At 38.4% G+C, this 15,783-nt stretch overlaps 1 protein-coding gene across 6 annotated transcripts in view; it reads left to right on the top strand.

The window, feature by feature from the left end:
* Positions 1-15,783, top strand: part of rerea (arginine-glutamic acid dipeptide (RE) repeats a) — a 399,886-nt gene that overhangs the window by 84,314 nt on the left and 299,789 nt on the right. For all 6 annotated transcript variants that reach the window (XM_067970328.1, XM_067970329.1, XM_067970324.1 and 3 more), the window contains one exon: positions 13,641-14,086. In XM_067970328.1, coding sequence (XP_067826429.1) covers positions 13,786-14,086 — 301 coding nt within the window. In that variant the 5' untranslated portion in view covers positions 13,641-13,785. The remainder of the gene's footprint in view (positions 1-13,640; positions 14,087-15,783) is intronic.

Below are 15,783 nucleotides of genomic sequence, written 5' to 3'. Positions count from 1 at the left end.
TCCTGGGTTGGGTGTAGCACAGCTAGATGCAGAATAAAGTTCCCTTCTCACTACCCTGACAATATACCCAACTCCAACATCAGAAGAGCATCCCCAACTAGACCATTGCAAAAGTTCTAATATAACTGCATTGTAATTGTGCGTCGTGTCAGCTAATCCAGATTTATATTACATTTATCCTATACCTTGTTAATGGCCCAACCACCAAAGGTGAGATGCCTTATGATGATGTTGTGACTCAGTGGAGAAAAAAAGTACATTTGCATGTCGACCGACTCAAGATATTGGTGGAAGCTGTACCCATGTTTAATTTGCATGCGTTTTTTTTAAAAGTAAGGTACTTGGAAAATTTTACATTTATCAGCGCTTTCATAGTATAAATACTACAGCAAACTGTTGCATTTCTGTGTTTCCACAACTCATACAACAGCAGTTTGAAAACAATATCATTTTCTGTCCTTTAGAGTCCTTCAAGTAAGTGCTTTCATTAGTCATTTCAATCAACAGGAGTGAGATTGCCAAAATCAATTGGCACATTGCAAGACTATTGCTGCTTATGTGCAAAAAGAAATCTTTTTACGTGACTGGCCTTGCATACTGTCTTGCCAACAGGTTTAATGTGATACAACAATACATTATATCTTACAAAATTTGAAACACACTGTTTCAAGAAAATTATCATGTTATGTGGGAAGAAAAAGGAGGAGGTCTTGCTAAGAGAATATCAGAAGTTAGGAACTAAATTAAAAAACAGGACCTCACGGATAGTAATCTCGGGATTACTACCGGAGCCATGTGCTAATTTAAATAGAGATAAACAGATCAGCAAGGTGAATGCGTGGCTGAAAGACTGGTGTGGGAAAGAGGGGTTCCATTTCATGGGACACTGGCAACAGTACTGGGACAGGAAGGAACTGTACCGGAAGGACAGGCTCCACCTGAACTGGAATGGGACCATTGTCCTAGCGGAAAGGATGAATAGGGCTGTGGATAGAACTTTAAACTAGTAAAACGGGGAGGGAGGGATCTGGTGAAAATAAGTCTGAAGATAAAAGAAATTGGAGATGAGAGTAATGGTCAGACCAAGGTAAGAAATACAGTTATAGAACATTAAGTACAAAATGACTGTTAAAAGTAATATGGGGAACAATTATTAAAAGCATATTAAATTGTACAGCAATGTGCACAGCATCCAAAACAAAACGGGGGAACTGGAGGCAATAATTTGTCGTGAGGAGCCAGATGTTGTAGGGAAACTGAAACATGGCTACTTGAAGAACAGGACTGGCAGATAAAGACTGGCAGGATATAATGTATTTAGAAAGGATAGGGAAGGAAGAAGGTGGGGCGGGGTAGCTGTACTATTTGGAGACAACATAATGGCAATAGAAAAAAGGGACATAAATAATAAGATAGAAACAGAATCCATATGGATTAAGACAAAGAACAAGAAGGGATCGATCATATTAATAGGTATATTCTACAAACCACCTAAATAATTGGAAGGGAAGTGGAGGAAAAAATATGTAGGCAATTCTATGAAATGAATAAAACACATCAAATAATATGGGAGATTTCAACGACCTCCAAATAAACTGGCAAGAAGAGGTACAGGGAATGGAATTTTTGCAATGTATGCGGGACTCCTTTCTTACTCAGTGTATGAGAAGCCCAACAAGAGAGGAATCACTGCTGGATCTAGTAATGGGAAATGAACCAGAGCAGATAAGAGAAGTAAGCATAGGGGAACATCTAGGCAATAGTGATCATAACATAAGGTTTAAAATAACGATTGAGAAAGACATCAGTAAGACAAAGACCAAAGTAATAAATTGGAGAAAAGCTAATTTTGAGGGGATGAGAATGGAACTGGGGAAGGTAAACTGGAAACTTTTTTTTGACAGAGATAGAACAAGCAGTGGGAAATATTCTAACAGTGATAAATAGAGTTCAGGAGAAATGCATTCTTAAAAAAAACAAGAACAAACTAGCCAATAGTGAAACACTGTGGATGAATAAAGAGACAAGGGTAAGATTGAAACTAATGAAAAAGGCATACTCTAAGTACATAGAGAATAAAGGAGAAGTTGACAAAAGGAAATATGAAGAGGTTGGGAAAGAAGTAAAAAAAAAATTATCAAGGAATATAAAAAGAAATAGTAAAGTATTCTACAGACACATAAATAACACAAGAAAAATCAGGATAGGGTTAGAGCCACTAAAGGATGCACAAGACAATGACAGTGAAATGGCAGAAATATTGAATAGTTACTTTGCTTCAGTATTTACCAGGGAGATTAATAAGGTGGGCGAGACATTAGAAGAAGTGATCAAAAAAGATGTAAAGACATTTAAGATGGAAAGTGGGGAGATAATTGATAAACTAATGAAACTTAGAGAGGATGAGACCCCTGGTCCGGATGGATTGCATCTGCGCATATCAAAAGAAGTTAGGGAAGAAATAGCAGAGGCACAATTACATAGATATAAAAATTCATTAGGAAAAGGAATAGAGCCAGAGGACTAGTGGACAGCTAATTCCTACATTTAAAAAGGGAGACAGAACAAGTGCTGGGAACCATAGACCAGTTAGCTTAACGTTGCAGGAAAGAGAATTGAATCTTTACTCAAAGATGTAATAGAAAAACATCTAGAAAACGAAAATATAATAAAGTAGTCAGCATGGATTTCAGAAAGGAAAGTCATGCTTGATCAACCGTATTGAATTCTTTGAAGCAGTAACAAAGAGTAGATAAGGGTAATGTAGTAGATGTAATATATTTGGACTTTCAAAAGACCTTCGATAAGGTACCACATTGTAGACTCATGACTGAGGTCAGAGCATGTGGGACAGGTCGCAGAATGGATAGCAAGCTGGCTACAAAACAGAGAGTAGGGGTTAAGGGTAGTGACTCACTGGCAAAAGTTGGGAAGTAGTATTCCACAGGGATTGGTGCTGGGACCACTGATTTGGACTCGTGAATTGGAAGTACACTTTCAAAATTTGCAGATGACACCAAATTGGGGGGTGTAATTAATATGAAGGAAGAATGCGTCAAAATGCAAGAAGACATTAATAAACTTGCAGAATGGGCGTGTAATTGGCAAATGAATTTCAATATAGATAAGTGTGAGGTGGTGCATTTTGGTAGGAAGAATAAGGGGGCCACATACTGCTTGGATAATAGTCTAAATGGGGTAGAGGAGCAAAGGGATCTCTGTGTACAGATACACAAATCACTAAAAAGTAGCGACGCAGGTTAATAAGACCATAAAAAAGGCAAACTAAGTACTGGGGATCATTTCTGAAGGGATAGAATTGAAAAGCAGAGAAGTTATGTAAACTTGTAAAGAACCTTGGTTGGACCACACTTGGAGCAGTGTGCACAGTTATGGTCTCCATATTATAAAAAGGATTCACAAGTATATCCTCTCAGTTCTGATATCATCCTTACAAGGAAAGACTAAACAGGCTGGGGCTCTTCCTCTAGAAAAGAGGAGGCTGAGGGATGATCTGATGGAGGTCTTTAAGATAATGAAAGGGTATGATAGGTTTGATAGGATAGACGGAGAGAAAATGTTTCTACTTGTGGGGGAGTCCAAAACTAGAGGTTTTTTTTTAATTTGTTCTTGGGATGTGGGCTTCGCTGGCAAGGCCAGCATTTATTGCCCATCCCTAATTGCCCTTGAGAAGGTGGTGGTGAGCTGCCTTCTTGAACTGCTGCAGTCCATGTGGTGAAGGTTCTCCCACAGTGCTGTTAGGAAGGGAGTTCCAGGATTTTGACCCAGCGACGATGAAGGAACGGCTATATATTTCCAAGTTGAGATGGTATGTGACTTGGAGGGGAACGTGCAGGTGGTGGTGTTCCCATGTTGGTCATAAATATAAGATAGTCACTAATAAATACAATAGGGAATTCGAGAGAAACTTCTTTACCCAAAGATTGGTAAGTATGTGGAATGCACTACCACAAGGAGTAGTTGGAAGTAAATCGCATGGATGCATTTAAGGGGATAAGCACAAGAGGGAATAGCTCAGCAGGAATTGGTTCCTTCAGGAGGGGAGAGAAAAAGTGGGCTGGGGGGAAATGTAAAAATCTATTTAATATTTTTATCTTTCTGCAGCCTACATTGGCTTTCACGCAGATGAGATCAGTACGATCTTCCAAATTATGCTTTTCATTCCTTCTTTACCTGTTCAATATAATATTTTTATAACCTCTGTGTATTATCTCTTTCCAGTTCTGTTTTTTGCTTGTTATTTGCTTTAACAAGCTTGCTAAGTAACGCAGTTTGTTTCAATATAAATTTGGTTGACAAATTGGGATATGCTAATATAAGAAGTTCCCTGTGACTGGGCTATAGTTTAGCCCTGCAAGTAAGAAGACTATTTTAAGTATCGATGCAGAGTACTTTAAAATCCAGCAACTTTAACCATATGCTGTTAACTTTGTGATGCTTTCTACAGCCAGCCTGAAGTAACTTGTACAAAGTACCACAAATTGTCACCTAACGCTGAAAGAAATAGTCATTTTATACACAGTAGTGGTTGTTTGCACCATTATTTTAACAGTTTCAAATGCTGCACTCTGGTACTTTTTTTTCTCTTGGTTTTCTTCCATATTGAAAAAATTAAATTAGAGCATTCAACTTACTAGTGCTGTCCAGATAGGGGAGTTTACACCAATCATAATTCCTCTCCCTTTCCTTCTTCCCTCCTCCCCTCCCATAGAAACTCATCGCGTTGCTTTTGCTATGTTTAGTTTCCATTGTTAAGATGTTGGCACAATATTTGAAAGACTACAAAGGGTTTTCTGCTTTTGAAACATTTGTGTTATTTAGCAGTCATTGACTTTACACATAAGTGATGATGCATTTGTATTTATAAATCGCTTTCTGACATGAAACAAAAATGGTGCCAGAAAACTACACTGTATGCCATTTTGTTGTCTGCTCAGGCATGGAAATGACCTCAAACTGTAGTTTTGAAGCAATATAGCAGTTTTATGTGTTTCACAGGTATACTGCCAAGGTTCTGAGAGACTCAAATGAATGTAAACATTTCAGTACGTGTTTAAAAGTTGTATTGCAGCAAGTGAATTTTTGTGTCGCAAAGTACTATAAGCCACCAGTAATTCCCATCTGTGCTCCCTGTTTGGAAGGTCAGTGTACAACCTTCTCCAAGCAGGAAATTAAGTACTTCACCACAATTTTCTTTATCCAGTTCTTTTCTGGAACGTCAGTATGTTAGAAAGCTTTGCAGTTTCTGGTTTGTTTCAGAAGCTCTTGCATGATATTGTGTCCTATAAACTTTTTCTGATAAATCCTGAAATTTTGCCAGAACAATTGCGTTCCGTTGAAAATGTTTTATGGCTGGTGCTAATAGTTGGGCATTTTAAAAAGGCTGAATTTTTAAAATTGTCTTTTACTTATAGCTAATAATGACAAAATTGGACTGAGAAAAGTTGTAAATTTGCAGCTACTTGATTCATGTAGTCAAAGCTTCAATTTTGCCACTGTTTTGATTACTAATATTTCTACTAGAAGCAAATGACTGTTATGTATATATTTCTATCAGGAACAGATCTGGAGCCAGTCAGTATGTCTGTGGACAAATGGCATCACCTGGGGTTACCCAGATTCAGTGACTTTGATCAGCATGATGCTGAAATTCTGTTCAGTGTCTTTGGTCCATCGAGCAATGCTGCTAATTTCTTAGAGAACCAATACTATGTTGATAATTCACTGTAAGTGGTCTGGTTCTTGAACCAAACACAATTGCTTTTCAACTGGAAGGATAGGCTTTGGCTGTAACTCAGCAGCTTGTCTATTGCAAGGGATGGAACATAATCCACGAACTTTTTACCCTCCAGTAGAAACTATTTTGGCATTTACAAAACCTTTCCCAAAACTTTATTCAGTGTTTAATGGAAAAGATTTTGTTGTGGTCCAGTTCCAACAATTCTGATCCGTCACCTGTTCTAATTATCCCAGAGATGTCCAGTACAAGGCTTCAGGCTTTCATTCAGCAAGTACTATCAGTACTAGTACAGCTCATTGTCTTTCAACTGGCATTTAACTCTGAGAACATCCTTTAGTATCTTGATTTTGAAAGGAATCTAGAAGGTGTTTTGTTTGATCTTAATTTTGTATTACATCAAATCTTGTACACATCTTTTCAACCCAAGGCTCCTTACAGCTTTGTTTCCAGAGCACTATAGTTATAGCCATGGCTTTCAGGTAGAAGTGAGTGGAGGTACAAGAGATGATGACACTGCCACATGACTGGTATAATGACTGAACTCTATTAAATCCTCACCCCAAGTGGTTCAATAAAATAATTTTGGCGTTGCTTTCATCTCAGCAGATTGTTCTTGTTTTGTTATGCTCAGCTCCATCCTCTGAATTGGAATGCAATATAAACTAAGCTCTTCCTAGGTGGACAAAACCCAAGATATTCATAAACTGAGGACTTTTTAAAAAGATTCTTTTGGGATATTGAATAAAAGAAGAAAAAAAATTGCATTTATACAGCAACTTGTCACATCCTCAGGATATCCCAATGGAGTAAACCAATTTATTGTCGTCATGTTCAGCAGTTTGTAGGATATATTTTATTGTAAGCATTGGCGAGCAGCTTACAGTTTAGGATAGTTGAAGCTCATCTGCACTTAAAAAAAATAATTATCCAATAATTTGAATAGAGCAATTTAAGTAACAGCAGTGTTGAAAAATGTAAAATATAAGCTACTTTAAATTGTGACTTTGAATTAAGAGGAGTAGACTGAAGTTGCCATATAATTACATATAAGGCAGTCTCCTGGGCATTCCCATCTTCACGTTGCAGCACTGTTAATCCTATGGTCTGACTATACATGTGGGCCTTTAGGCCAGATCAAAGGTAAAAATTTTCCCTCTCAAATGAATGCTTCTAGGTTAGCATTTTACAGTATATTAAGAATGACTGAATGATGAAGAAAGATATATTACCTTTGTCTTTGTGAGGGCCTGCATTATTGCCTTTGATCCTAAAAAAAAATTGTAAAAAGTTAGCCACATAGCTTGGATTCCTAGTTTATGACGTGCCATTTGCACTCTACGTTCAGATGTTCTGAGTTCTACATGGAGTGTGAAGGGTATTCAAAGAATGTGAATGTGTTAAAAGAATGAGGAGGACCCCACCAAATACAAATGATCTATTAAATTCTTAGATTTGATGGAGGAAAATGCTTCAGTACTCAACATTTTGAACTGCTTTTCAAAGCTTAAATGGCCACCATTTTTAAAATCCCCAAACTAAGAGATTGTGGGAGTCTTAAATTGAGGGTTTGTCTTGCTCTTAAATACTACTTTCACCAATAAACTAGGGATGTGTGACTCTGACTTAATACTCATGCAAATAATTCAAATGTCTTCATGTTCATTGCTTTAATTTGGAAAGACAAACTGTTATAATGGTTCAGTTCCATTCAATTGATAGTAGATTAATGCTCAAAGCATGGAATTTCATTGACATAGTATTACCTAGTATTTACAGCACAGAAACAGCACCTGTGGCCCAGCAGGTCTATGCCGATGTTTATATTCCACATGAGCCTCCTCCGATCTTACTTCATCTCACCCTATCAACATATCTTTCTGTTGCTTTCTCCATGTACTTATCTAGCTTCCCTTTAAATGCATCTTTGCTGTTCACCTCAACTGCTCCACAAGGCAGCAAGTTCAACATTCTAACCACTCTGAGTAAAGAAGTTTTTCCTGAATTCCTTATTGGATTTATTGGTGACCATCTTATATTTATAGCCCCCAGTTTTGGACTCCCCCACAACTCACTTCTGAATTTTTGCTTTTCAATATGCAAATACTGATCCAGGTATCATATTTAGTTGTTTAGGTTTTTAGTGCTTGATTTCACTACATACAATTAATTCGTGGAGAACCAAAACCACATAGTGGTTGTTTACACTAAATGAGAAAGCAATTGCTAATTACTCATTTTCTGTGCAGTTGAAGGAGGTCTTGACTCGAGCATTAAAAAAAAATTCCTAACGAAGTATCAGGGAAGGGTGAAATCATTCTATTTTGATATCACACAATGGGATATATTTGTATATCACTGGAGTGTAATACAGTTTCATTGTACAAAAAATATCAACTTTGTGTTTGCAAGCAAACCGAAAAGGGCTCCTGAGAGTAGGGTACAAAACTGTGGTTGATGTAGATTAAACAAGTATGCTAAAATTTACAATAAAGACTGCAATGGTTACATTAAATTGACATATCAGTGATATTGCTATACATTGTAGGCAAGACATTAAATGGCTATTGGTTAAATATAATGGCGAAGGAAGAATTTGGCCAAGGTTTTCTGAACACCTGGAAAATATTAATGAAATATTTAACCTACTGCATAATCCAATAACAAGTATGAGTTTGAGACTTATCCATTTTTTTCTACCACTTTTCTCCCTTCTCTATTCATGAAGGTGTTGAGCCCCTGCTGGAATATGATTCCACAGATTGAACTATGATTGTGACACTTGTTCTCTACTACCTTACCCAGGTACTTCTTATTCATATGCAGGTCTTGGCAGTTAATATTGACATTGTATTCTACCAAAGGGGCACCATATCCAACCCCGGTCCTGTTCTCACTCAATGATGCAGCCATGCACTTTGAAGAGGCATTCATGGATAGTGAGCAAGAGCAGGAATCCTGCCCATTTTTTCCCTTTTTCTTCACCGTTTCCTTCTTCCATCATCACCCACAGGCTAATTGTAATATCCTTTTTGCTGCTCCAGTTATAAGGTCAGAAATGGGGATGTTCACTGATGATTGCACAGTGTTCAGTTCCATTCGCAACCCCTCAGATAATGAAGCAGTCCGTGCCCACATGCAGCAAGACCTGGACAACATCCAGGCTTGGGCTGATAAGTGGCAAGTAACATTCGTGCCAGGCAATGACCATCTCCAACAAGAGAAAGTTTAACCACCTCCCCTTGACATTCAACGGCATTACCATCGCGAATCCCCCACCATCAACATCCTGGGGGTCACCGTTGACTACAAACTTAACTGGACCAGCCACATAAATACTGTGGCTACAAGAGCAGGTCAGAGGCTGGTATTCTGCAGCGAGTGACTCATCTCCTGACTCCCCAAAGTCTTTCCACCATCTACAAGGCACAAGTCAGGAGTGTGATGGAATACTCTCCCACTTGCCTGGATGAGTGCAGCTCCAACAACACTCAAGAAGCTCGACACCATCCAGGACAAAACAGCCCGCTTGATTGGCACCCCATCCAACACCCTAAACATTCACTCCCTTCACCACCGGTGCACCGTGGCTGCAGTGTGTACCATCGACAGGATGCACTGAAGCAACTCGCCACGGCTTCTTCGACAGCACCTCCCAAACCAGCGACCTCTACCACCTAGAAGGACAAGGGCAGCAGGCACATGGGAACAACACCACCTGCACGTTCCCTTCCAAGTCACACACCATCCCGATTTGGAAATCTATCGCCTTTCCTTCATCGTCGCTGGGTCAAAATCCTGGAACTCCCTACCTCACGGCACTGTGGGAGAACCTTCCCCACACGGACTGTACCGGTTCAAGAAGGCGGCTCACCACCACCTTCTCAAGGGCAATTAGGGATGGGCAATAAATGCTGGCCATGCCAGCGACGCCCACATCCTATGAATGAATAATAAAAAAAAGTTGAAATTAACCAGTTCAGCAGAGAAGAGGGATTGAACCTGGGATCTTTGATTGTATGGCATAGCTATTCACTGGATAAACTCTTCCTCCAGTTTTTATGAAATCCTGATCAATTTCCTTCCCACCCCTTTTCCCCATACATGCTATTAAATATACTGGAGTTCTTACCACCCAGCAATAGTGGAAGAAAGGCCATTCAATATGTGGTAATGCACGATATATTGCATCACATGGTTTGTTTATAAAGTCATGGTTAAACAGAACATGTTCTGCTCGAGCAGTAATTGTAAGAAAAAAACATACTCAAGTACTGAAAAAAAATAGTTTTGAAAATTTCTTCACTGAGGTGGTGTCTGTTTACATTGATTCTTTTTTTATTGCACCCGGGCCCTCCTTTACCAGCTGTACCCCCTGTTGCCTTCAAATATCCCACAATTTATTTTAGCAATATAAATACACACTACTTTCTGTCATTTAACGGGCTGTAAAAATTTGTTCCAGGCAAGCCTATGACAAAATGGTGTAAAATGTGTAACACTAACTTAAGTAAGGAATGATAAATTTTGGTAGACCTGCCGAGATTGTGAGCGATGCAGATAAAATCGGTCTGGATTATGTTCGACACAGCCAGCTGCTTTGTTAGTTATTTTCCAGAATAAAAGGGATAGTCTGCCAGATAGTAATATTCACTGGAAACTCTACGACCCTTGTGAATCATTAAAATTAATGAAAAGATCAGACTTCTATAAACACTGCTTGGCACAGGCATTTTAAATCTGATTCAAATGAATATGCATCTAATCGCTAAGAAATGGACATCACTAAAATTTTATATTGATCGGCATTGCTATTTGTCCCCACATTTACTTGCTGCTGGATGAGGTCGGGGTCTTTAACTGTCTGACTGAGTTTTCTTAGTTTTCTGAATTGGAACTTCGGTTCTGCCACAGACATTGTTCAATAATTACATTGTTTCAATTTTATAAGGCCTGATAGTTCCAAAACTAGAACGTTGTACTGTCTCGGTTGCCATTTGTGTTTGGCATTCCCTTTGAGGGTAAAATTGGCTGGAGAGAAGAAAATGATTCAGGAAGGGATCCCTTTGGTTCCAGCTGAAAAGTGTTTTTGTTGATTTCAGCCTTGGAGTTTTTGGACTGGATTCCCCCATTCTCCTGACCAAACAATATTGAGGAGGAAAGGAAACATTAATTCTATTACTGAAAATTATAAATTAAAGAAATGATAAGAAACATGTGAACACTTGCTTGGATTCTATTTGTATAGTTGGTTCCTTTTATAGTTCCTCAGTTTTGGTGTCAGAGATGCTATTTACAACATTCAAAAGGAAAAAAGCCCCAACACTCCTTACATGCATATTCAGAGATGGAACTTATCTCAAAATGTGATTACCAAAAACATGATGTAGCAATGCATGCCAGTCACAGAGTTCTATGCACCAATTTAATAAACACACTGAATCCGAATCATTCAATTATATTTAAATCCCATTCTTTGTCTGACATTCAACAATGCACTGCAGTAAGTAGATTTTTGTTTTGAAAATGGCTGTGTGATACCAGTAATTTCTGTCCTTGATATTATGACTCCAGAAGCTTTAAAGAATATGCCAAGGTAGATTTATTTTGGTGTCTCCATATATGTTTAACAAATAAAGTATATTTATGTTCATAGTATATTTTTATTTACCTGTTCTGCTCAGCTCTCAACAGCTGGTGTATTTTGATTTCTTTCAAATGGTGAATGTATGACCAAGTTCTTTTCAACAGGCTGAGCAGTGGTTGAAAGTTTATAAAATATGACCTTTTTCTTTACTCTTGGAAAGCGTGAGTGCAATAATGTAGAGTTTTACAGGAAATGGAAAAATAGGATTACAGACTTAAGTATGGATTGTATAGAAATGTGATGAAGGCTTCTGAAAACTTTGCAGATTGTATTTCCCTCTGGTTTGAAATATTTCTGAAACTGAGCTAAATAGGTGAGGCGAGTTTAACAAATTAGTCCTATAACGTATATTGTTTCAGAAAATTCCACTTCAAAATGGGTTAGAAGTTGTTTAACTGTGTAAATTTGAATCTTTGAAACCCATGCTGTGACCATTACGTGAGTCATCCGTCAGCCTTAATACTGAATTCATGAACTTTATTATAATACATATGTCGTATCTGGTAATAGTAAGTACTTAACATATTCATGACTAGGTAAAATCTTGAACAATGTGATGGCCCCAGTGATTTAATAGCCTGCTGACTTTCATTGTCAAAGCTCACATATGTTTAATAGCAAATTGGATGAGGCACTGGAGGATGCCCGTGATCCATGGAACCATCCCAGCAAAGAGTGGACTTCTTGGGGCGGTGCGGGGATAAAATTGTACGGGATGGAAACAAGATCACTAAAATGCCTTGTGATGATTGTATTACATAAATGTATTATAACTGCCAGTCTTCCTCGTATTTGAAACAAAAAAAAATCTGGCAATTGGTAGTAATTCAGCTCCATAAGAACATTTTTTTTTTAATCAGTAGAGGCAGTATTCATTAACTGCAGAGTTCTCAACAGACCAATAGAGAGATGCTATAATACAGGATGTCAAGGATCCCAGAACCCTCACTTCACATGGGCTTGCACAAAGCCAGAATACATGTTGAACCTGAAAAGGCCTGCTCATCTAGTCATAAGATGGCAGGTATCTAGTTAGTTCCTTCATGGAAGTACAAGAACAGGCTTTTCAACACAATTGGAAAGAATGCATGTTCATTTATATACTGCCTTATCGCATCTCTCAGTAAAGTTTCAAACCACTTCACATACAATGAATCACTTTTGAAATGAGGTCACTGTTATGTATATGAATGCAGCAGCCATTTTGTGCACTGCAATGTTTCACAAACAGCAATGAGATGAGTAGTTAATCTAGTTTTGGTGGTGTTGGTTTGAGGGAAGAATGTTGGTCAGGGCTCTGGAAGAACTCCCTGCTCCTTTTCAAATAGTACCATGGGATCTTTATTATGCACTTGAAGTACTGAAATAGGCAGACAGGTTGTTGTTTTAACCTGTCCTTTGAAGGATGGCATCTCTGACAATGCAGCACACCCTTCTAAGTTTCAGCTTGGACCACATACTCAAGTCCTGGTGTGATGTTTGAACCCATGACCTACTGACTTGGGTGAGAATGCGACCAAGCTGACTGTAACTATAGGTGACAGCACAACACTGTTAGCCTATGATAAAATCTGAGCACGATTAAAATAGAACCAAAGGGAGTACTATATAAACTTTTATTAGATTAACATAATGACTATTTCCCCCACACTTATTCTGTGTGACAGTGGAATCAAATAGACCATTACCAGACTCTACCACCAAATCATGTTTAGGCAGTGGTTAGAATTTGGCAAGAGTGTAAAATTTTTATTGGTAATGATCTGCGCTGTGATTAGCAACATTGAGGTCTGATTGCTGTAGGAATGTGGTGCTGTGGATTAATGTGTAAGCACACTTTGCAAAGGAGAGCTGGAACACAACTTTGGTCCTTTTATTTTGCTGAGTTCCTAATCTTTATCACTGTTGTGAAGCAGAATGAAGATGATGCATTGATCAGTAGGGAGGAAGGGAAAAGTAGAATGTTATGGGGTCCTCTTGTACAGCTCAATAGTTTACCTGAATGATCTCCACCTTGATCATCGTTGGTACTTGGGCTGGTGTGAAAAATGGGGAGTTTTAACTGACAAAGCTCGTTTAAGGTACATGGCGGGGTAGCATATCTTTTCGTTTGCTCAACTTCGCCTTTCTTTCCTGCTCCTCTTCAACAAAACAAAGTGGGTAAGCATGTATTTAGAACTCAGTAATTTTTGAACATAATTTTGTAATCTGTTTCTCTTTTGTTTATTTTTCCAGCCTTTTCTAACATTTTGGGGTTATTGGAGTGGCCGGATTTTTCCTGGAATTGAGCATTAAATTCAGAAGACTGAAGCCCAGGCTTACTGTCTACCTTTCACGGAGGCCAAGCCGTGAGAGGACAGAGGAAGGAACGTGGCGAATCATGACAGCAGATAAAGAGAAAGACCGCGATCGGGACAAGGAGAGAGATAGGAGGGATAAACGAGAGAATGAACATTCCAGGCCGCGCCGCAGCTGCACTTTAGAAGGAGGTGCTAAGAATTATGCAGAAAGCGACCACACTGAAGATGAAGAAAATGACAAAGATAGTGCTACTAATGAGGAGTCTGGGAAAAAGTCAAAAATAAAGAAACCACCTAAAAAGAAATCGCGTTATGAGAGAGCAGAGACTGGTGATATAACTTCATTTGTAACAGAGGATGATGTTGTCTACAGGCCTGGAGGCAAGTAGTATTTCATGATTGATTTTCTGAATGATGTTTAAAAAAAACAAGAATGGATGCCAAGATTACAAGGCAGCAGTCTTGTCAAGGAGTTCAGATGATGTCATAAACTTCAAGTGTAACTTAAGCCATCTTTAGCACTCTCTTGACCCCTGATTTAAGATTATGGCCTTGAAATCATTTCAATGTTGCTCTTTCCCCTTCAGTAATCGGTATTGTGATGACATCGCCTCCATGCAGTTAATGTGTAATAATCATAATTGACTTAATTACTTCCAGTTTATTGAAATATTTTGCAGTTTGATTCCCAGAAAATATCGCAGTGCTTAAATGATAATGCAACATTAGAATGTTGTTATGTCTAGTAATCATATAATAGAATGCAGTAAATTGTCATTTGGCATTCTCTCCAGTATACCAGAAAAACCTACTACCTCAACACATTTTCTGCTGGCATGTTAAAGAATTTTGGGCAGAAAGCCAAATTTGGAGTCTTGGACTTTTTCCTTGTCTTCACTGTGTTAATTTCTAATCCTGAATCATGTAAAGATGATTGAGTTTTTTTGGTTTGAAACTGGAAGTTTTTCACATTAATGTAATCCCCCAAAGTTTCAGCACTGATTTAAGGTTATTGTGGAGCCACATATTGTCTTTTCAGGTTATTAGTTTCATGTTTTTAAATTTATTATGGTGAATTTTGTGCTCATTGAGGTTAGATATTAATGCAGCTGAATGGCAGCTAGTGTCCACGTCAGAAATTGTGAAGTTGATATAACACAGCTAAATGCAGAGTAAAGCCCTGCACTGCTGTCTGAACAACATTGCTTAATTCCAGCCTTCGAATGCTGCACCAGTGTGAATTTTACACTTGTCACTGTCCACCCTACCTTCTGTGCATAAATGCTAACTTGTACTGAGCTGTGGATCCACATCACTAGGAACAAGGGCTCAAAATTGTTCAAACGCTTTATTTCTTCTAATTTTGTTCTGTTTTCTCCCTTCCTGTCCTGAAACCACTTCTTCTAGATGGGAAAGAAGATACCCTCCAGCAGCTTATCGAAGTCACCATTTAATATGTGAGCCTAGAAAATCAGCTGCTGATTTGGCTGTGGGAAGCATCACAGCTGAGCATGATTCAATCAATCCTCAATGTCCACACACCTGCTCTATTCAGCAGGGGTCACTGGCTAGAGATCAGGAATGGGGGCACTGGCCGATTTAATTCAGGGACATCGAGATTAACTGTAGTGCTTCTACTGCTGTCAAGGTCAGGGGTGAAAGGACAGTATGCCACTCAGTATGTTTTAGGAACTATTTCTAATACATTATGCTCAAGATAGGTTTTATGTTTGCAGTTTTCAAGTTTTTTCACTGGAACAGATGTACTGTAATTGGAAGCCGCAGGTTATTGTCTCTTTGATACGGGCCATGACTTCTAATCTAAAACTTTGACAGATTACGCACATTGTACTGAAATTAAATGAGTTCCAGTTTGAAAGCTGCCACTGTGCACACCGAACGAAGTTCAGAATAAATCTTATTTTTAAATATTAGTTGCAACAGCTTTCATTTATGTAGCACCTTTTAATATAGAAAACCTCCCAATTGATTGAGAAATCAAATGCCTTGCAAGTGGTTACAATGGTATAGCTTAATGAAACCATATATTGTTTATTGTAATGCTGTTGCTATTTCAA

This window comes from Heptranchias perlo, chromosome 32, assembly GCF_035084215.1.
Source record: "Heptranchias perlo isolate sHepPer1 chromosome 32, sHepPer1.hap1, whole genome shotgun sequence".
In the NCBI taxonomy this organism is placed as follows: Eukaryota; Metazoa; Chordata; class Chondrichthyes; order Hexanchiformes; family Hexanchidae; genus Heptranchias; species Heptranchias perlo.
Note: the sequence above shows the minus strand (reverse complement) of the source record. Positions and strands in the feature narration are given on the sequence as shown.